General features: G+C 40.0%; 1 protein-coding gene across 1 annotated transcript in view; it reads left to right on the forward strand.

The window, feature by feature from the left end:
* RECQL2 (RECQ helicase L2) overlaps positions 1 to 23,356 on the forward strand; it is a 116,052-nt gene extending 92,696 nt beyond the window's left edge. Inside the window, exons 19-20 of the mRNA XM_089146496.1 lie at positions 21,670 to 21,890; positions 22,605 to 23,356. Coding sequence (XP_089002622.1) covers positions 21,670 to 21,890; positions 22,605 to 22,871 — 488 coding nt within the window. The 3' untranslated portion in view covers positions 22,872 to 23,356. The remainder of the gene's footprint in view (positions 1 to 21,669; positions 21,891 to 22,604) is intronic.
* The last annotated feature ends 250 nt before the right edge of the window (positions 23,357 to 23,606 follow it).

A 23,606-nucleotide genomic window follows, 5' to 3' on the forward strand; every position in this document is an offset into this window, starting at 1 on the left:
GCTACAGTCTTGCTAAATTTCTCAAACCAAGCCCGTGGAGACTGTTTGAGTCCATAAATTGCTTTATGAAGCCTGCAAACACGAACACTATCCTCCCCCTGAGCAACATACCCTGGAGGTTGCTCCATGTAAACTTCTTCATGAAGATCACCATATAAGAATGCATTTTTTTATGTCAAGCTGAAAAAGAGTCCAATCATAATTCACAGCCAAAGATATCAAGACACAAACATAATTAAGTCTTGCCACAGGAGAAAAAGTCTCAAAATAATCTACACCATATGTTTGTGTATAGCCTTTAGCCACCAAGCGGGCCTTAAGCCTTTCAACCGTACCATAAGAATGGTACTTAATAGTATACACCCACCAACAGTGGACCACATCTTTCCCAGGAGGTAAGTTGACTAAAGACCATGTATGACGAGAATGTAAAGCATCCATTTCCACATCCATAGCGGCTTTCCAGCCAGGAATCTTAAAAGCTTCGGTATGATGGGTTGGAATATGAACGGTAGACATAGACAAAGCAAGGCAACGAAAGCTAGGAGGGAGATGAGAGGTAGAAACAAAATTGGAAACAGGATAAACAATGTTAGAGTGTAAAGTGCAAGTACGAGTACCTTTCCTTAAAGCAATTGGTAAGTCATCTGAAGGCAGAGTGGGATCTCCACTAGAAGAATCCGCCGGTGGAGAGGATGAAGAAGGAACATCCATAGGGCCAGCTTCAGGCTCCACTAAAGGCGAGCCGTTAATATTGTTAGGAGGAACTCTACTATCCACAATATGTTCTGGCAACTTATGTCTTCGCTGATAAACCTGTAGAGGAACATTGCTAGTGGAAGGAACTAAAGAGGGAATAGGAGGAGTATCATCCAAAACACAGTTTTCAACAGACACAGATTGACTTAGATAATAAGGAGTGTCTTCAGAAAAGGTCACATCCGCACTTGTAAATTATTTGCGAAGAACCGGATCATAACAAATGAAAACCTTTTTGAGTGCGTGAGTACCCAAGAAAAATACACTTAATAGAACGGGGGGAAAGTTTATCCAAAGGATGTGGTATGTGAACAAAACACACACAACCAAAAATTTTGGTTGGAACTGAAAACGGTTCTCTATTGGGAAAAACAATTGAAAAAGGAGATTTTTCAGAAAGCAAAGGCATAGGCATGCGGTTAATTAAATGACCAGCAGTCAAAATTGCATCACACCAGTAACTCCTTGGAACATTCATCTGAATCAAAATAGGGCGTGCAACCTCCAAGAGGTGATGATTTTTGCGTTCAGCCACTCCATTTTGTTGGGGAGTGAATGAACAACTGGTTTGATGAATCATTCTAAGAGAATCACACAAGTTAGATATATCATGTTGCACATATTCTAAAGCATTATCATACCGAAAAATTTTAATAGGAAGAGAAAATTAAGTCCGAATTTCATGAATAAAACTTTTAAATGTAGTTAAGAACTCAGTCAAATCCTTTAAAAGATACAACCATGTAAGACTGGAGAAATCGTCCACGAAAGTAACAAAATATCGAAAACCATGCCTATTACTAATTCTACAAGGGCCCCGAATATCGGAATGAACAAGAGAAAATAAGGACTCACTACGAGAGATAGAGTGTGGAGGATAGGTGGCACGATGATGCTTCCCTAACTCACACGCTTCACAATTTAATCTAGACACTGATTTAAAAGAAGGAAATAAAATTTTTAATCTAGGTAAAGACAGATGGCCTAAACGACAGTGCCACTAGAGAGCATCTACACAATCATCAGAAAGAGCCGCAATAGGGGTAGCATAGTCCAGATAGTAGAGTCCGTTCCTTTCACACCCTCCACCAATCGTCTTCCTCGTGTGAAGGTCCTGGAAAACACAATAAGTGGGAGTAAAAGTCACAGAGCAGTTTAGTGCTTTAGTTAATTGACTAACAAATAATAAGTTAAAAGGAAAGTTAGCAACATGAAGTACGGATGATAAAGTAAGAGAAGGTGTAGGAGAAACACTTCCAAAGCCTAGAATAGGTGTGGAAGTTCCATTAGCTATGACAACAGAATTTTTAGTGGTAGATTTAGAAAAAGAGCTAAAAAGTGATGACTTACTAGTCATATGGGAAAAGGCCCCTGAATCAATGATCCAAGGGGTGGGAGTAGAAGTGAGAAGTGTTGTGTTACCTGCATGAGAAAGTGTGGCAGCAGAAGTACTAGTGGATGTGGAAGCGCCAGTTTCAATATTTTGCAATCGGCGAAGGATTTGGCTTACATCATCTCTTAGAGTCTTAGAAAAGTCCCCTGAAGAAGATCCAGAACCACTATCGTTGTTTGCTACAGTATCAGTACCACCATCGGAAACGACATGATTGGCAAGGTGCTTGGCCCACTCTGGTTTTCCATGTTTGGCCCCAACAAGCTTCCACTAAGTGCCCTGTTTTACCGCAATGAGTACAAAGTCGAGATGTCTTATCAGACAGTTGAACACCACGACCTCCAGAAAACCTACTAACTCCCCCTGAACCACGACCGCGTCTCCTTCCATAAGAGGTAGTGAAGGCTGAATTTTCTCCTTTAGAACTTTTTTTGGGAGAACTCCCTTTAGGCAAGGCAATACATTGAAGTCTAGAATATGCTTCACTAAGATTAGGGACATGCTCACCAGCAAGAAGATGTCCTTTGACAGATTTCAGTTCAGGGTTCAATCCTGCAAGAAACTTAGACACAAAAAATTCATTCCGTTGGGCCTTAAGCTTCTCTATATCAGTGGTGAGAGGTTGAAAGACATTCAACTCCTCCATCATGCCTTTAAAGGAGTTGTAATAATCCTGCAGAGACTTGTCAGCTTGCTGAAATTGAAATAGCTTTTCATAAATACTAAAAGTCCGAGTCATATTTTTAGCTTGGGAATAAGTCTCTTGCAAATCATTCCATATTCCCTTTGCAATCTTATTGAACATAACATTCGCTGCAACATCAGGTTCCATACTATTCCACATCCAAATTTTGATGATTGCATCATCTTGGATCCAACTAAAATAAGATGTGTTAGTCTCAGCAGGAGGTTCATCCTCAATGAACTTAAGCTTACCTTTTACAAGTATGTACACCCGAACCGCTTGTGACCACAACAAGGAATTAGAACTACCTTTGAGCTTGATAGATGTAATTTGAACGTTTACATGATCTCCTCGAGATCCTTTTGATTCAGCCGTACTCATGATTGAGTCACGTGTAAGTGAAGACATTAAACTGAGGTGATATCACCAAATTAGTTTTCCAAAACTTGAAGTAGAAAGAACACAAAAAAAAAATTCTGCAACCTTGGGACAGAATAGGAGAAAAAAAGAGGTAACAAAGGTATTCAAGTTTTGGAACATGTAAGAATAAGGTAATAGGTAGAGAAGATCACTTCACATGAATATCTGATCTAACAGTCCATAATATACAGCATTAGGTGGCTGCACACCAAGGAAACAGAAGAAAAAAAAAGAATTTCAGAAGAGAATATTGAGAACAATACTATTTTGATTCAAAAAAACTCTGATGCCATGTTAGAAAACAAGCTTTAAACAATCAAAATAGCAGTTGAACTTGAACAGAGAAAAGAGAGAAGAAGAAGAAGAGAAGAGAGATGAAGAACCAGTAGAAAAAACCTGTGATTCTTAGCTAAAGAGTCTAGAATCATAGAGCACTTTTATTTATAGCTTCTAATGAATCTAATACAACTTGAGAGACGAGTAATTGTCCTCTAGAAGAAGGAAACAAAATATTACAGTTTTAGTAACTTCCTAACTCCTAAAATAGAAAGTTCTGAAAATAGAAACTACCACCAAAATAGAAACTATGCTTTCTAAAAACTCCCAAAACTTGTGTAGCAAGATTCCCACATTAGAAATAGAAAAAATAATCAAAACAATAGCATAATACTGTTCATGTGAACAGTGTTTGTTCACGTGAACAGTAAAACAGTAAAAACAACTTTTACTGTTCACGTGAACAGTAACATGATCAGTAAAACTCTCAAATTTACGTATACTTCAACAACATTAAACTCCTCCATCATGCCTTGAAAAGAATTATAATTATCCTACATAGACTTGTCAGCTTGCTGAAATTGAAAAAGCTTTTCATGAATACTATAAATCTAGGTCATATTTTTAGCTTGGGAATAGGTTTCTTGCAAATCATCCCATATCTCCTTGGCAGTCTTGTGAAACATAAGGTTGGCTGCAATATTAGGTTCCATGTCATTGCACATCCAAATTTTGATAATTGCATCATCTTGAGTCCAACTAGGGTAGGATTTGTCAGTCTCAGCAGTAAGTTCACCCTCATTGAACTTAAGCTTACGTTTGCAAATATGTAAACACAAACCGCTTGGGACCACAGCAAATAATTAGAACTACCTTTTAATTTGATGAGGTAATCTGTACATTCATCGGATCTGCTTGGGAGCCCTTGGATTCAGCGGTACTTGTAGTCGAATCACCAATAATTGAAAACATAAGGTATAGGGGTAGATGTCACAACTAATCAGCCCAGAACTTGAAGTGTATAATAGCAGAAAATTCTGCAACACTGAACCGAATAGGTATTTGCAGAGGGAAAAAAAGGAAAACAGATTTGCAGAATGAAGGAAAAACTGCAGGTAATAAAGAGTAATCAATCTGTGGAATGCAGAAAATAATGGATCAAAAGAATCGATTAAGTCTGGAAGGGATAAGTAGGAGGTAAGAAGTAGAGTAGATCAGTTTATATGCTCATCTGATCTAACATAAAACTTAGTACAGCAATAGGTGGCTGCGCACCAAAGTATGGAGCACCTATAGGGACTTGAGAAGAGGACATTGAGAACAGCCCTGTTTTACCCATATTAGGAAATAAGCTTTAATCAACCAAAACAGTAGCTGAACTTGAAAGAGAATGAAGAAGAAAACAGAGAAGAAGAAGATGATGATGAAGAACCAGCAACAATGAGCTGTGATTCTAGCAGGAGTGTCCTAGAATCGCAGCCTTCTTATTTAGAATATTGCTAGTTTGAATTACAACTTGAGAAGCAAGTTATCTTGCCCTCTAAAAAAGGAAACTAATAGTGCATCTAATAGAAGAAAGTACCAAAAAGGAAAAAACATCAAAATAGAAACGATGTTGAAAATAGAAACTTCTATGTTGTCTAACTCTTTTTTACCAAGGAACCTTTTCTAAAAAGGAAAGTAGATAACTTGAGCACTTAGGAAGGCTGTCCAAGGCATGCGCATCAAGGTAACAGACTTGGGCCATGCACATTCTCAACAGAAACAGTTGCAATGCGTCCTTGTGCACGCAAACAAGGTCGAACATGTATAAGAGGAATCAAAGGTTAAGGCAATGGTAATAGAAGGGGAGCTAGGCACACTCATAGCAAGGCCTGATTCACCAAGAACCTTTAAAATAGAGGAAAAATAGAAGTGTTGGGGCAAGTTATATTCATGGTAGAAGATCTCGCTCTCGAGCAAGATCTCGCCACCTTGAAAAGCAGAGATCTCGACCATCTCGGCAAGATCTTGGTCAAGATATGTGATTTTTTTGCGTCAACTCGGTGGCCCATCTCGATGGGTTTTAGGGTTCCAATTGGGCTGAAACTTGGTGTTTAGCCTATTTAAGGCCTTTTGAACACATTGGTGGCCTTGGATTTGTCAGAAAAACAACTCTAAGTATGATTTCTAAGTCTACCCATAGTGTGAAACCGAAACGTTGTAGCATTAGAGAATGCAAGGTTATACAACATGTAATATAGAACCTTGAAGGCATATAAATGAAAAGCAAGTGTATCAAATGCATCTAATAACCTAAATGTCATCAAAATTCCATCCATATATGTATCACAATCTCAATTTTCAAGAGTAGAATAATAAAATTATACAACCATTAGAAGTTCTATATAAGTCTTTAAATCATCAGTTCATAAGACAAGTAGAGAATGATTGATCTTCCTTCGATGTTGTAGATGTGCTAAGAGTAGTTGCAAGCGAGAATCCAGCCGAAATCCGCAAAAAATAAAAAAATTGAGAGTTCCAGTGAGATATGGCAAGATCTCGAGCAAGATATCCCAACTCTCTGCTCTCTATATCCATCTCGTCTCGCTTCTTTGAAAAAGCGAGATCTCCCACCATGGTTATATTCGTCGACTATAGAGCAACACACAACTTTAGGCAATAGAGAGGCTGGGGCTTCTAGTGTGACGACTTGAGTTCCGAGTGATATCAGTAATGGCCAATGCATGTTGTGTCAGGGGTTTTGTCCCACAATACTGATCGAACTTCAGGGTGCCCTTCACTTGAGACATTTTTCTGTGCAAACCAAGGAAAAACTTTCGGACAAATCCTGGATTTTGACCAAAAAAAGTGTGAGATTTCCACGTTGCGACTGAAATTTCGGTCAAAACCGTTGATTTTTTTCCCGGAAGTTTCGACCCCTTATATGGACTCAAAATGATCTCGATTCTTGCATCCTACTTATTTCAAGCATAATCAAATCAATGGAACCACTAATTTACTAAAAAAAACCATTGAAAAGGTAACATTCAAGTATATAGTATATATGGGAAGAACTAAGAATATTACCATGTACAAGTCTACCTAATACATATCTCCATCTTCCCTCTGCACCCTATACAAATGACAATACACATCCCATGATGTTTGTCTCATATAGTTGTAGTCAACAATTGCAACTCTGTATATGGCCTCATCCACATGCCTTAGATGTTCTAATGTTAAGAAGTTGGGAATTTCCGGATAAGGAATTGGTCTCAATTAATGATGGAAGGCTGGTGGTGGTTGTGGTATTGAGTGGAAGATTTGCTCAACAAACAATGAAACACCCTAGATGTTGGCAAGGGCAGGGACACCATAAGCTTCATAATGATAATAAGGTTCCAGTGGTTAACTCTGATAGATGACAGAGAGGGGGACTGCATAAGCTCCAAAACCATACGGCTACACTGATGGCTAACTTTAAGTCTACTAGCCAGGAAGGACACTGATACGATCTGATATCAACATAATAGTAATTGAAAAATTATCACACCACGATAATAGCTCTCCAATATAATCAAAAGACTCTCTAAAAACAAAACACTCTACTAGCAGTAGGTGAATCCTACGGCTACCCCAGAGCAAGAACTCTCACTCAACTTCCCAATTAATTCTCAAAACATGTCCCTTCTACTCTTCCTTCCCCCTATTTAAAGCAATTACGTTCCTACAGTATTAATCAAAAGAATCATCCCAATTCGAGTAGGACTCTTCAACTCTAATCCGAATTCAACTCTAATCCTAAAAAGTAACCTGAATGAAATATGACTCTTCAAAACTTCCAATCGTTTCCTTCCCTAGATTTTAGGGATTTGCTTTCCACGCTGTCGAGTGTAGACTCGTGATAGAAGGGGCTTATCAATACTCCCCTCCAACAGTTTCACCTTGTCCTCAAGGTGAAAATCTGAAAAGTGGGACTGCATTTCATCATAAGTTTCCCTAGTATTTTCACAAGGAGGCAATCTTTTCCATTGAATCAAAACCTCCAGCATCCCTTGAGTAGAGAAACAAATGTTGAGCAAGGCTTCGCATGTGAGCTGCAACTCGTCGTTTCCTTGCAAACAAGTTGGAAGCAGCTGCAGAGTAAGATGCTGCCCAAGTGCTTGCTTCAACTGTGAGGCGTGAAACACCGGGTGGATCCTTGAATCAGCGGGTAAACGTAGACGATAGGCAACTGGTCCCGCTTGCTCAATGATCTGATACGCTCCGTAAAAGCGATGGTTGAATTTCTCATTGGGCTATTTGGCGAGTTTCTGGAAGCGATAAGGTTGTAACTTAAGAAAAACTTCATCCCCCACTTGATAATGCACCTCCCTACGTTTTGAATCCGCAGAAACACACATCCGATCTTGGGCCACCCGCAGATTTATTTTGAGGTCATCCATCACTCGATTACGCTCCCGAATGAACACCTCAACCTCATCCACTTTAGATCGACCATCCTCCCAACGCAAAAGAGAACGGGGATCTCGTCCATACACAACCTGAAAAGGAGTCATTTTAGTGGCTGAATGAAATTTTGTATTGTACCAATATTCTTCCCACGGCAACCAATTTATCCAGTCCTTCGGTTGGCGAGCTCGGAAAGCATCGTAGGTAAATCTCAAGGCTGCAATTTACCACCTCCGTTTGACCATCTGTTAGAGGATGGTAGGTACTGCTGAACTTGAGGTTGGTGCCCGCTAATTTGAAATGCTCCATCCAAAAATTACTAAGGAAGACGCGATCTCGGTCAAAGACAATGGTTCGAGGGAACCCATGCAAGCGGATAACCTCCTTGCTAAACAAGGTAGCCACGTCCTTGGCGGAGTAAGGGTGTGAAAGAGCAATGAAGTGAGCGTACTTGGATAGCCAGTCAACTACAACAAGCACGATATCTCCACCCTTAGTCCTAGGTAACCCACCAATAAAATCCATGCTAATGTCCTCCCAAATGCAATCTGGAATTGGCAGTGGTTGAAGGAGTCCAGCGGGTTTCATGGCTTGATATTTACTGCGCTGACAAGCATCACAACTAGACACAAAATCGCGGACAGCAGCCTTCATTCCTACCGCGTATACCACAGCTGCTAATCGCTTGTAGGTCCTCAAAAACCCTGAATGCCCACCGAATGGGGTAGAATGATATTTCGAAAGTAATTTGGGGATTAATGGTGAACCGTCGGGGATGACTAACCGGTTCTTATAGAGTAAGGTGCCCTATTGAAGCTGGTAGTTGGGGTAGTCTTGGGATCCCTTCATCAAGGCTTGAATGATCTTCTGGTAACGGTCCGAGGCATGTACCGCTGCATCTAAAACCTCACTTTCCTGCCAGTTTGTTGCTGTTAGGGCGGAAAGCTGCATATCACCCGCTGACTGTCGCGAAAGAGCGTCGGCGGCTTTGTTCTCACTACCCGGACGATATATAATTTCAAAATCAAATCCCAACAACTTCATGACCCACTTCTGTTGATCCATAGGCACAATACGCTGATCCAACAAAAATTTCAGGCTTTTTTGATCAGTGCGAACTTTGAAATGCCTCCCCATCAAGTAGTGACGCCATTTCTTGACATCAAGCACTATTGCCATTAATTCTTTTTTCATATACGGATTTAGTTTGCGCTCAAGATGATAACATCTGACTTCAGTAAGCAATTGGATGGCCATCTTGCATCAAAACCGCACCTAGCCCAAAATCGGAAGCATCTGTCTCCATCCAGAACTCCTTTGCAAAATCGGGCATAGCTAACACCGGAACGGTCGTCATGGCTGTCTTCAAGGTGTTAAATGCCTTGTTGCGTCATCACTCCACTGAAACGCATCCTTCTTTAATAAATTAGTGAGCGGAGCGGCAATCTTACCATAGTCTTTGACAAATCTGCGGTAATACCCTGTTAACCCTAAAAATCCTCGTAGGGCTTTAAGATTTTGCGGTTGGGGCCACTCCTCCATACACTTGATTTTCCGTGGATCCGCCGCTACTTCGTCTTTAGATATGATGTGCCCTAAGTACTCCAGTGTAGCAACTCCAAACATGCATTTTTTTTTGTTCACTACAAGGTTGTGTTGTGTGAGCAACTCAAAAGTAGTCCGTAAATGACCCTCATGCTCCCTCATTGTCCTGCTATACACCAGAATATCGTCAAAAAACACTAGAATAAATTTTCGTAAATGTTTACGAAATACCTCATTCATAAGTGACTGGAACGTGGCTGGAGCATTTGAAAGCCCGAATGGCATTACGAGGAACTCATAATGCCCATTATAGGTCTGAAAAGCTGTCTTTTCTTCATCTTCCTCTGCCATTATGATTTGATGATATCCGGCTTTTAGATCAAGTTTGGTGAATATTGTGGCCCCTCCTAATTCATCCAACAACTCATCGATTACTGGAATAGGGAATTTGTTAGGAATGGTAAGTGTACTTAAGGCCCGATAATCCACGCAAAATCTCCATTCTCCATCTTTTTTCCGTACGAGTAAAATCGGACTAGAGTAGGGAATCACACTAGGCCGTATTATTCCTGTACTAACCTTTCGATCTCGTTCTTCTGTGAGTGTGGGTAGCGATAAGGCCGAATGTTAGGCGGTGTACTTCCGTTGGCTAACCGTATTTTGTGGTCCTATGGTCTTCGAGGTGGCGACCCTGTGGGTTCTACAAATAGTTGTACAAACTCTTCTAATAGATGCGAGACAGCCGCATTCGCTAGGCTTTCCTGATCTTCCTCCTCTGTGGTTTGAGGTTGTAATCAGTAACCCTCAACACCTGCCCGTACAGACTGCAACACATTCTTCATTGTTGTCTCCAATCTCGATAAAGTTGGATCTCCACACAATTTTACCGGTCGCCCTTGCCACTCAAAATTCATGGTTCGTGAACGCCAATTGCTTCTCACCTCCCCTAATGTCTGAAGCCATTCGACACCTAGGACAGCGTTAATACTACCCAACCGGAATGGGTAGAAGTTTTGTACAAAAATCTCACCGCCCATGTTGATCGGAAGATTTCGACACACTCCCGTCCCTCTATGAATCGTGCCATCTCCCAAAGCCACCTGATAGTCCTTCTTGTGTAATTCCACCCCTAATTGCTCCACAAGCTTCAGTGCCACAAAATTACGTGTCGCACCACAGTCAACCAACACAACGACGTCGTGACCGTGGATTTGCCCCTTTAATTTCAATGTGTGTGGTGAGTCGATTCCTACCAGAGATGTGTGGGAAAGCTCCGTTTCTATTACAGGGTCGATTTCGTCGACTCCATTGCACCCATCGATCGTTTCTGCCAAAGCTGCGACATCTAGTTCATCAGTATCGTGAAGTAGCAACAGCCACATTGCTTCAAAGGGTATCGATGACCTCTAGTATACGGCGCATCGCATCGGAAACAAACGCCCTTGTCCATTTTTTCCTTGATTTCGTCCTGAGAGAGCCACCGTGATCGACCCACTGTTCCTACCATTGACGCTGTTGCAGATCGAAGAGAGGAAGAAGATGATGGGTCCAACTTTTGGGTTGGTCGAATCGGGTTGGTGAATCCTTGGGTTGTTCCAGGTCCTTGGTTCAGGCTGGTGGCTTTTGAGTTTGAGTTTGTTGGACCGAAATTAATGTATCGCTGAGTTGAGTTATGGGCTGTTGGAATGGGTTGGGCCCAAGTGGATCTTTTATTAAATTTTCCAGTCAGGTTCTTAGCCTCTACTGCTTGGGCCAGATCCATTATTTGGCCCAACATAGTGGGTCCAAATACCCTCACCTCAGCTCTCACATCCTTGTTTAACCCTGCCAAAAACACGCCTTTCAGCCATTCTTCTTCTACCGCACCGGCAGCCGCTGTAAGCGCCTCGAATCCGTCTCTGTAAGCTGCAAACGACCCTTCTTGTTTGTCGGTGATCAATGCTTCTTGAGGGGTCTTCATCTGTGCTGAGCTAAAACGCTGGATCATTGATTCTTTCAAACTCCTCCATGATAGTAATGGTTGGTGTAACTCGCCGAAACATATCCACCCTAACGCAACTCCTTCGAAGCACAAGGTTGCGGTAGGTAGTTTCGCTCCATTGCTTAATTTGTGCAGGTCGAAATACCTTTCTGCCCGCCCAATCCATCTCATAGGATCATCTCCCTGAAAAATTGGCATGTCAAGATGCCTAGGAAAAAATTCCTTTGATTTTTCAGTTTCACCCATTCTAGCGACGTGATCTGGTGTGCCTTTAATTTCAATTTCTTTTGCAGTTAGATTATTAACTAACTTCCCTTTTGAAAACATCAATCGCAATTCTTCACGAAATTCATCGTTGGCTTTTTCTCCCTTTTCTATCTGTTGTGCTAAGCTTCCTACCTGCTCTTGTATTTCCTTCACGATCGTTTTCAGATCTTCTACCCGCTTACTCCATTCTCGCTTTTTGCCATTCCCTTGGGATCGATTAGCTCTGATGCCAAATTGATACAACCCGATATCAACAGAATAGTAATTGAAAAATTATCACACCACGATAATAGCTATCTCCAATATAATCAAAAAACTCTCTAAAAACAAAACACTCTACTAGCAGTAGGTGAATCCTAAAACTACCCAGAGCAAGAACTCTCACTCAACCTCCCAATTAATTCTCAAAACATGTCCCTTCTACTCTTCCTTCCCCCTATTTATAACAATTACGTTCCTACAGTATTAATCAAAAGAATCATCCCAATTCGAGTAGGACTCTTCAACTCTAATCCGAATTCAACTCTAATCCTAAAAAGTAACTTGAATGAAATATGACTCTTCAAAACTTCCAATCGTTTCCTTCCCTAGATTTTAGGGATTTGCTTTCCACGCTGTCGAGTGTAGACTCATGATAGAAGGGGCTTATCAGACACCATAAGGTCTATAACCATATGTTTTATAAGTCAACCCAGTAGAAACAACACTCTCCACAATAGTATCATATGAGGACTCTACGGGCCTATGCCATTCGGATCTTCTAGAGGTGGAGTCTCTGAAATCATCTATGCTCATGGATCTCATAGAGCCCACTAAGCTCTCTACATCAACTGGACGGTAAGACCCATATGATGGCGTGTCCTCTGTGTCATATCCATGTTGTCTACCCTTCCCCTTCCTCGAATATTTTGATGAAACATGTTACTATGATCTGAATCCTATGTCGTATGGGTGAACTGACTCACTTGTGAATCTCGGTGGTCCTCCTCCCCCTCTCTGACTCTCACATACCGCTAGTGGTGGTGGTAGTGGTGGTCTGTCCCTAGGATCAGTTGAATCCTAATCATGAGTTCCAACACCTTCCTTATCCCCTCCATCATCGTCGTCGTCGTCGTCATCAGGGGCTGCCTGAGTCACATCATCCTCAAAGTCGGACCAGGCAATCAAATCCTCTGTGGGTGGATGCACTAGGGTGTGGCACGAAGGGACGAGTAGGTGCCGCATGTGCACTCCCCTCCTGGGTCATAAAGTCTGCCACATCAGCCCCCATCTCCCCTGCAATCTGTTTACTAGGACGACCTCCCTCCTCATCCAACAAGGGCTCTCCACTATCTTTGATTCAGTCAACTCCTAGGTTATCATCATCCATCTCAAATATGTCAACCAACTCGATCACATTACTCTCTCTGTCGATCCCCCATCTAATATGATCTTCCCTCAGTCTCATATTATAGTGTAAGTAGACGCCACATCAGCCCCCATCTCCTCTGCAATGTGTCTACTGGGATGATCTCCCTCCTCATCTAGCATCTCTCTGTCTATCCCCCTTTTAATATGATCCTCCCTCAATCTCATATTATAGTGTAAGTGGACAAGGCCCAATCGGTTACGCCTCATTGAGTGAATGAGGTTGAAGATGCTCCAATTTCGCTCACAACCAGTGGCAAAACATATCTAGGAGAGCACTTTGCATGAAATCGTACTCAAGTGGGGTGAGTAATGGCCAAATTGTAACCACCATTCAACTATAATAAACATAGACTCCAAGTTATTTTTACTTAAGTAACTAACTCGAAAGATTGAATTAACTTACCCATAAAGGCAATTCCCATCCCGATATGGCCATGGAACAAACGAAACTCCTAGTGGCATCCCTAAATGCCTTCATCTAATGTATAAAGAAAAAAATAATAACTAGGTTAATACTTAATTATTGTAAAACTATAAATTGTGAATATCAAATCACCTAATTAGTGTAAAACTATAAATTGTGAATATCAAATCACAATCCCACCTCCATAAGGATGACTACCTGTTTAGATGGATCCAGTTCCAACCTCTCCACTATAGTTTGGATGGCATCTTCAAATCTTGCCTCATCCCAAGCATGTCTTTGTAATGGTACTTTGGATTTAAATAGTATGTTGTGTGAGAAAAAGCATAAATAAGAGGGAATAGTCAATACTTATTAATGTGATAATATAATGAAAATTAAATTGATTACTAGACTTAACAACTCACCAGCCTTATGTAGTGGATGCTGCAACATAAACTCATCTAATTTGGATGATGTCGATGATTTTCTTATTGCCATGTGGGGTAGACCTGAGCCACTTGCTGCTTCATCCTATCTACTGTAACCCATATGTGTGGAAGAGTAGGTCTTCTTTACTGATCTACCATCCTCAACACATGTACCACAGGCTCAAGCATTTTCACCACTATCCTCACATATTCTAGAAATTGTCATTGAGTATAGTCAGCTTGCTCTCCTTCCTCCTACGCATGAAGAATCCTCCCAGTTAAACCACCACTCTGATGCAAACATGTTCTTAAGGCTAATCTTCCTACTCACAAAGCTCTATAGTGTTATACAATTGGTAGCAAATTTGGTTATGCTTGGCCTCAATAAGTCACCCTGACACTTGCCCCTCATCATCTTTAATGCATAGGTGGTGTTATAGATGAAGGTGCTAACTTGTCGGGCTTTCTCCAGAGTCTTTTTCACAAGTTTGACCTTCCCCATGTCCTTAAGCATTTAGTTAAGGGTGTCAATCGGTACAGTTTCGGTCGGTACCAACTTTGAATGCCGAAAACCAGAACAGTACCGTACCAAATTTAAACGGTACGGTACGGTTTTGGTATTTACAAAAACGGTTCGCGGTACGGTTTCGGTATAAAATCGGTACGGGAAAATGGTTTAAACACGGTATCTACTGCGGTACAATTTTTATACGAATGAACTTATGCCACTTTTGTGATTAATTCATTAAGATCCTAATGAAATTGTGATCAACCAATCGGTATAATTTGAAATTAACATAGATAAAGCAAATAAATCTAATTAATAGAGACAAAACAAGTAAATCTAAGAAGATGAGTGAATGATGAAACGAAAAATTGAAATAGGAAATTAGGGATAGGGAAAAGGTTAAGTGTTTTAATTCTAAAATTACAATATATATCTCTTAATTTGGTATGGTACCAATTCGGTACGTATCGACGGTATGAGTACCTAAAACCGAACTGCATCAAGAAATTGGTTTCAAAGACGCATCGCATCGAATTTTGAACAAGATGCGATGCACGGTGCCGTTTTAGACGGCGCGGTTCGGTACGGTTAAACGGTTTCGGTATGCAATTGACACCCTTACATTTAGTCAATGCAATGAGCAGCACATGGAGTCCAAAAGAGCCTATATCTGTTCATTAAGTTAGAAAGTGTATATGTATTTAAAAATTAAAATTAGTACTAGAAGTAGAAGCATGTTGTGATACTGAGTTCTCCATCATTTTCAACCCAACTTTCTTGTAGTTGGAGCTATTATTAATCACGATTTGGATCACATTCTCCACTCGAACCTCCTTCACCAGTTGCTTCAATACTTTGTAAATGTATTTTGTATCCTTCTTCTCACTGGATGCATCTACTGTCTTAAGGAACACTGTCCTCCCATCACAATTTGACATGAAATTGATGATGGACTGTTTTGTGGGACTAGTCCAACCATCATCCATCATAGTCACTCCATAATGAGCTCACATAGGCTTTAATCCATTAATTTACTCATTCAAGTCCTCTTTATGTTTAAGCAAATAGACATTATATATTTCATGTGGGGTGGGCCCCTGTACACCACTCTGAGCCCTGGCTATCTCCTCAATCATATCCTTATAGTAGAGCCGTTGAGCTGTATGTGCTGGAATACTATGGTACATAACCCCTTTAGAGAAAGCAATCCCCACTTTCTCCTCCACACTCCCTCACAAGTGTTTCAACTTTCTCTTCTTTTGCTCAGGCCTCCTAAATAGGGCAAGATCATTACGAAGCATCTCAAGATCCAGATCTTTAAGATGTGCTAATGAAGCTCAACCCCTTGTTAAAGCCTGTGGGATAAGAGTCTCCTTCCTCACACTTGGACTCCTCGAAGGGACTTAGGAGTTGTGTGTGCCTCCCATACCTGTTGTCTTTCTAGAGGACTCATAGCCCTCTACTGTCTACTCATGTCATCAATCCCTGCCTGCTCCCTACTCATCATCATCGCCCTCCTCATTTGTGCGACTTTGGGTGAAGGTCACATCCATACTCTCCTAGCTCCTTTGGATCAAAATCCAGCTCTCCTAATGTCATCAATCCTTGCCTCCTCCCTTTGTGCTCTCTTTTCTTTCGTCTTTTGCTTTCCCCTAGCCAAGTAAGTGGCCATTGCCTTTTTGACCTCTACGGACACCCTTTGGCATCCTACTACATCCCTACTTCCCCTAGCTAGATGCACCTTCAATCCTAGTGGCCCCACCTCCTCCTATCTGCTTCTTGCAATAATTGCAGTCTCTTCTTCCTATCGGTTGTCAATGGCCTCCCGTGTTGTTCAAAGAGAGTGCATGATACAAAAAAAATACATACTAAGTATCTTAAAAAGCATTACAATAGGCTCAAAAAATTACATATATGCTAAATAATCTCCTATTTTTAAAATATATAACAAAAATTAAATATTTAAATAATTTATGAAAATATTTTAATATTTATCAAACAATTAAAATTTATATTAGCAACAAAAATCTGATTCAACACCATCATAGCATAGATGAAGTGATGGTGGCTCACATTCATCAATTTGGGTGTATACATATGTATTTTAGGAATAGTAGCAATATGCAAAATTTAATTTTAACTTCACGTAATCATAGATCAACACTCTAGACTAAACATACTTTAATTTGAAAGCAATCTAAGTTGATTTGAGCTATAAACAAAACAAAAATAAAAAATGGAGAACTTTGTTAATTCACCTTGTTTGATTATCAAAAACCCAACAATGGAGGAGCAAGAGTGGAGAAGGAATGCAAAAGGAGTTGTTAAAATGAGGTGAAATGGGTGAAGAATCCAAGAGAAATGAGAAAAAATTAGGTTTAGGGTCGAAAGCTGAAGGGGTGAAATGTCGGGTGAAACTAGCTTTGCAAGTTCCGCTCGAAAGAGTTAATGTTTCGATATTGATTGGCCTAGTTCTGATTGTGATTGACAATCCACTATTGGCTATTGTATGTTTGTGGTGGCAACCTTGTCACTTGGCGAAGCAAAAAGTAGATTATTGTTGCACAATCAAGTGTTGTGGTTGAAATGTTGAATACAAGGCAATGGCTCAATCCACTTCAGAATTATCACCGATCCAATCATTTCTTCTTGAGTTGGGGTCCCTAGTGAGCCAACCAATGAAGATGTTATGTGATAATCTATCTGCAATCTACGTCACAAGTAATCATTTCTTCCACGAGCACACTAAGCATATAAAAATTGATTTCCACTTTGTCCAAGATGTTTTTCTTGAAAGAAGATTGCTTCTCCATTTGTTCCTACTACCAAGCAACTCAAATACATTTTTACCAAATCACTCTTTAGAATTGCTTTCAATAATGTATATTGCAAGTTGGTGGTGATCGAAGACAAAATATCTAGTTTGTAACTTTAGTCATGATCAGGCAGATGATGAGGTGGTGATACTTGACGATAAAGAGATTCCTCAGAGTGATTGTTTTAGGTACCTAGGTTCAATCATAAGTAAAAGAGGTGATTTAGAGGATGAGGTTTCCCAAAGAATTAAAATAGGGTGGATGAAGTGGAGAGGTGCGTCCGGGGTCTTATGTGATAGGCGTATTCCATTAAAGCTTAAAGGAAAATTTTATAGGACCGTTGTTCGACCAGCTATGATGTACAGTGCAGAGTGTTGGGCTGTTAAAAAGAATCATATAGATAAACTCAGTGTAGCAGAAATGAGGATGCTAAGATGGATGAGTGGCAAAACTAGGATGGATAAGATAAGAAACGATCATATTAGAGTTGGTCTGGGTTGCTCCTATAAGTGATAAGTTTAGAGAAAGTCGTTTGAGGTGGCACGGCCACGTTCAATGGAGACCTATAAATGCTCTTGTTTGGAGAAGTGATATAATCCATATTGAAGGAACTAGAAGAGCTAGGGGTAGACCTAAGATAACCTTAGGAGAAGTGGTGAGAAAGGATATGTATAGCTTAGGCCTTGTATCTAGCATGGCCTCAAACAGAACTGATTGGAGGGCAAGAATCCATGTAGCCGACCCCATTTAGTTGGGACAAGGCTTATTGTTGTTGTTGTTGTTGTAATGTATATTGCAAGTTGGGCATAGGAGGTTTATATGTGCTCCAGCTAGAAGGGGGGGGGTTGACGATTCTATTATACATGGTCAAGATATAATGGAGAGATTTTGACCATGAACTTGACCATGAAGAGTTGGTCTTCTTGATATTTTGGTTACAAGTTCTTAGGAGTAGTTTCTAGTTGTGTTATTACATGTCACCCACTATAATGAGGGTGAAACTTGGGGTTCCCCATTGTAGTGGCTAAAGTTAATATTTCACCCACTTTCAATATTACAAGTTACCCACAATTAGATTTTTGACCTAGATTCTGTTAAGTGATAACTAAAATGACCCTAATGCCCTTTGGTTAGTAAAATGACCTAGTTACCCCTATTTAATACCCTCCAATGCCCAACCCCTTAGGTCACCCATCTTTGTCCCACGTTTTGTTGGAAACCACCCACCACTGTTGGCAGCCACCACCCTCCCCCTACTGGTGTCCACCGCCCCCACCTTCCCTTCCCTTTCCAGAAACACCTTCCCTTGCCGGCAATCACCCACCACCTATTTTGGGTTACATCGCTTTTCAAAGAAAAGTTAGGGTTAGGGTTTTGGTTGTTTTGAGTTATGTTGAAACTCTACGAATCGGAAGCCTACAAGGCATGGGCTTCACTTGAACCTGAACAAGAAAGAGAAGTCCAAGAAGTTGAAACCTTCATGAAAGAAGTAGAGGTTACCTTCACTCGGCCATGGAAGATGCCATGGATGAATTCCGACAATTTGAACAGGAATTAGACTTTGCATCAAGTCTCAACTAGATAGCCTTCTTCGAGTGGCGAAAAATGCAATCAGTAAATCGATGGAAAAGGCAGCGACAATTGCTTCGAAGAAGTACATGGAAGTTGCTCTTGTCGCCACAGCATCGATGAAATCTACATGGAAGGGATTGTCATCCTACCCTAGCAATAAAGTTCTTCCTTCTTAAGAGTGAATTTACTCTTCGTTCAACGTTTGTCTTCTTATTTGTAGTTTATCTTGATTTAGTAAAATCTTGAATCTGAACTTTCTTTCTCTTATCCACTGCTACTTCCCTTGAATCTGTTCAACAAAATTTTTTTCTGGAAATAGTTCATGATTGTAGGTGCTTTAAAGATACTATATGATCCCCATGAAACCTGAATAATGACTGATGATCAATCAAATTCGCTACACTTCATTTTTCTTGAATTTAAATAATTGGATTCATTTGGAAAAAGGGGGGGGGAGAAGCTGGCTCAATGAACTCGGGTCATGGTTCATCTAGAAATTTTTGAATAGAAAGAATCGCACCGAAAGCTCATCTCTCCATTTGTTTTTCTTTTCGGTAGGTCCCAATGGTAGGATCTAAGATTGCCTACCAACAGAAACCCTAACCCTAACTTTTCTCAGGAAAGTGGTAGAATCTAAAAGAGGTGGTGGGTGAATTCTGTCAAGGGCAGTGATTTCCAATAGGGGGAGGGATGAAGGTGGGGGAGGTGGTGGGGTGGTAGTCGGCGGTGGTGGGCAACTTCCGGCGGTATGTAGGAAGAAGATGGGCAAAAGGAGAATCTCTTCACCAATCTAATGGTTGGGTATGGGAGGATATTAAATGGGGGTAATTAGGTCATTTTACTGCCCAAAGGGCATTAGGGTCATTTGATTTCTGATTTAACAGAATATATGCTTTCTCCACTCTCTCTCTTCATAAATTCTCTTCTCTCTGTAGTCTCTTTCTTTACCTTATCAAAATTTCCTATATAAAATAATAATATGAAGTAATGGCACCATTTGTCACTTCCTCTCTTTTTAATAAACCTCACATGTACAAAACACTTTGTTGCCTTCCATGTGAAGAGGTGGGAGAGAGAGGGAGAGAGTGAAGGGCTGTTGATAACAGTGAATCACTCTGTACGAGAAAATAATTCTCAATCTCAGAAAGTGGCTATAAATAGGTTGATACCGAGAGGAACTGTCACATGCCCCGGTTGGATGTCCGTAATGTGTGCCCCACCAAGCCTGTGAAAACTGGGGTCGTGGCAGAGGTGGTATCATATAGACTTGCCCTACCTCCAAGAAGCTAACTGCAAGTAACTTGTGATATTAAAAGTGGGTGACATGTAATATTTGCCACTATAGTGCAGAACCCCAAGTTTCACCCCCACTGTAGTGGGTGGCTTGTAATAATTTCTATTTTCAAAAAATTTGGAGAATTCGTGTAATATATGTTTTCCGCTTTTTTGATGTTCTCAATTTAGGAAACTTTTCCTAAACTGAGATTGCCTTATATAAATAAAAGAACTATAAGGAAAAGCCAACTTATACGAGCTCTCTCCCTCTTCTTCCACTCATCCTCTCCGCCTCTCTTCTTCTTCCTTCCTTCATTCCTGCTATTCTGGTTTTCACAGTTGCAGAACTGCTACAGTTTACATATTCTAATCTCAGATTTCTCCCACAACTCTTCTACTCTTCTTCTCCTCTTCTTTGTTTCTCCTCTTATTTCTTGAGGTCTGGTCACAAGGTCCTAGTATTCTGACATGGCATCAAAGCTCTTTAAGCGGATCTTAGATTTGTTCTTCTTCTTTTATTCCAGTTTTCCTCGGGTTTTATCCCCTTGGAGTGCAGCCACCCATTGCTTCATATGATTATATTTCTTGGGATATAGAGAGTCTTTTATCATCAATGGGTGCCTGGTATTTGATTATGCACTCGTATCCTACTTCTGAGTTGGAGGCCCATTGTTTCCTCTGGCTTTGCTATTAGAAGAAAAATCTGAAACATTACTTAGTGCCTTGCAATCTTTAGGTGTATATTTATCTGAGGTTTATAACGTCTCCTGGCTGCTTATTACTAATGATTTGCAAATTAGCTGCTCTCTTGGTATGATTTTATTCCTGAGCAAATCACATTTACACCCCCTAGGTTAAAAAAAAAAGGGGGGAGGGTCAAGAGTGAGAAAGACCATTTTTAGGTATTTTCTCAATGTCTTTTTTATTCAAAGTTAACGGCATTATGCACAAGGTGACGTTTGTAATAGAAAATATTCCAGGAGATGTGAACGTAATAGTTTGTAAACCAAGGATGTATGTGTAATTTGCTCTTTATTCCTCTTTTCCTAGTGATAGTCCTCTGTTGGAATCTGTCATCATTGTTGTTTGTTTTTGTTTGTTCTCAGTTGAAATCTGGGAACTGGTTTTGGAATGCATCCAATGTTTTAGGTGGTTCCTGTAGACTTTTAAGGACATCTTATACTCTGTTTTTGCATAGTATAATGCTGTGGATGCTGTTCTGTGTGCAATTTCATTTACTGTTTGGTGAGCCAGGAATGAAAGGGTTTTCTACTTTTACACCATGGTTGAAGATATATGAATTGGAGTACTGTTCATTTTCATTTCAATTGACGCACAGAATGAACATAGTGATGCTAGGACTAAGTTGCTAAAATTATTAATCCAAATTTTTTTGTACATCTGAGTACTTTATATATTTCTCCATCATCTATTCCCTGTTTACTCATGTTAAAAGTGTCAATGAACAAATATGTATATCTTTTGTCTTGGCAGGAAAGAGAACAGTTATGCTTGATATTTGTGGTGCACAGAGAAGTAAAGCTGGCACCATGAAATCTGCCAAATGCAGTACTTCATCATCAGGTTTGGAGATTAAGCTTGATGACCTTCGGAAGGAACTCGCATGTGTCCATGGGGGAATATTCCCTCATGCAGTTTTGTCCACTCAACAAATCAGTATGCTGTGTTCCCAAAGACCAGCTACCATTGAACAGGTACATTGGTTCTTAGCCACATCTTTCTATTTGGATATAAAACAATTACTAATAATGGACTTATAATATTTACTATACTTAAATTGAATAACAGTTACTTGGGGTCTTAGCCACATTTTTGCCCCACTTTTTGCCTATGTTTAGGCTTTCCTGTATTTGAAGCTGCTTGTAAACTTTTGTTGCTTCTTTGTTTTGGATATCTGGAATGAAAGCTCATTTGTGTGTGCATATTTATTTAACTAAACGGTCAGCATCCTTACTGTTCTTTTGTCTTTTTTCTAATATCAAAAAATTAATTGATTGAGACAAATGTCCTATTGTCACAAAGGATTCAATGCAGTAGGAATTAATTTTATATTTACTAGGTGACTCATGAATGTTGTTGCCCCTCCCCATCTTCCACACTTAAATTCATATCCTCATATGAAAGTGCATTTTCTGTCTGTACATCTACTGATGGCTTAAGCAAGAATTTGTACCAATTTCATAGTCTGTTATAAAAGCACGTAAACAGTCTTAGCGCATTTCAGGGGTAAAGTTGCGTAGGAAAATTGCCCCTCCCCCCACACTCTATTTGTGCAGAAGCCTTCAGCACCAGGTCTGCCCTTTTATACAAACATGGAAAAATCACTTGAAACTATTCAGTGCTTGATGTCATTTCAGGTGATAGAATCTCCTGTCTGCTACTAATAAGCACATGCTTGTTTCTTGCAGTTGAAGAAGTTAATTGGGAGGTTGAAAACTGAGAAATACGGGAGTAAGATTCTTGAACAAATTAAGCAGTATATTGAGTCAGAGCAGCCTGATGGTGAATGTCCATCTGAAGAAGCCAGTAGAAATAAAGCTCAGCAGTTGAAGACCAAACGGTCTCACCAGCCTAATAGTGAATCACAGAATGAAGAGGACATTGGAAACAGAGCGAAGAAGTTGAAGAGCAAAAGCCGTGTAGTTGTCGTTGAGAGCTCTGATGATGAAGAATGATGAGAGTTTTGAGTTTGTCGGCACCTCAGTAGTCATGAGCTGATGTTGTATCTAAACTTTTCCAGTGTTACTATTAACACAATTGAAACTACTATTGCTGCAATCAGATTTTATTTCCCCTTTAGGTCAAAACACAACTCAACCAACTTTCTATTTATTCATCTTTATCAAATACAATTTTCGTCAAGAATGGCTTCGGAGCAACCTCAAAAGAGAACAAAGTCAAATCGCTATCTGCTCTTTTCTTCCCAGGTAGGAATTAATCCACTATCATATCCAAGGTCAGAAGCCAGGCTTGAAGTTGATTGTTATGTCTCCCTCTGATCCAGTTTGGCCAGGTTAGGTCTGAGTTTTTTTGCAATTGAACTTGTAATTTATTGATTTCTTTTATTTGCATGTAACAAATTAGGGGTTCAATTGCATTGAGTTTGGATTCAGATAATATTCAAATAGTTATCATTAAATAAAAATTTTCCTAGATGAGGTATAAACATAGATTAGATACAATTTTTGACTATTCATGGACATTTTATCATGAGGATCAGTATTGAGATTTGAGAACTTAGTAATATTTTTTTTTCCCCCCTCTCGTTTAGGTCTTTGATTTCTATTTAATTTTTACTAATGATTTTCTTCTGTATTTATTTTAATAGGAAATTTAGATAAATAATCACATTATTTTACGTCGAAAATGATAAAAGTAAGAATACAAATCCAACATGGTAATTAGATAGG

Source organism: Hakea prostrata, chromosome 2, assembly GCF_041222555.1.
Source record: "Hakea prostrata isolate BN-2017 chromosome 2, UWA_Hpros_2, whole genome shotgun sequence".
NCBI lineage: Eukaryota > Viridiplantae > Streptophyta > Magnoliopsida > Proteales > Proteaceae > Hakea > Hakea prostrata.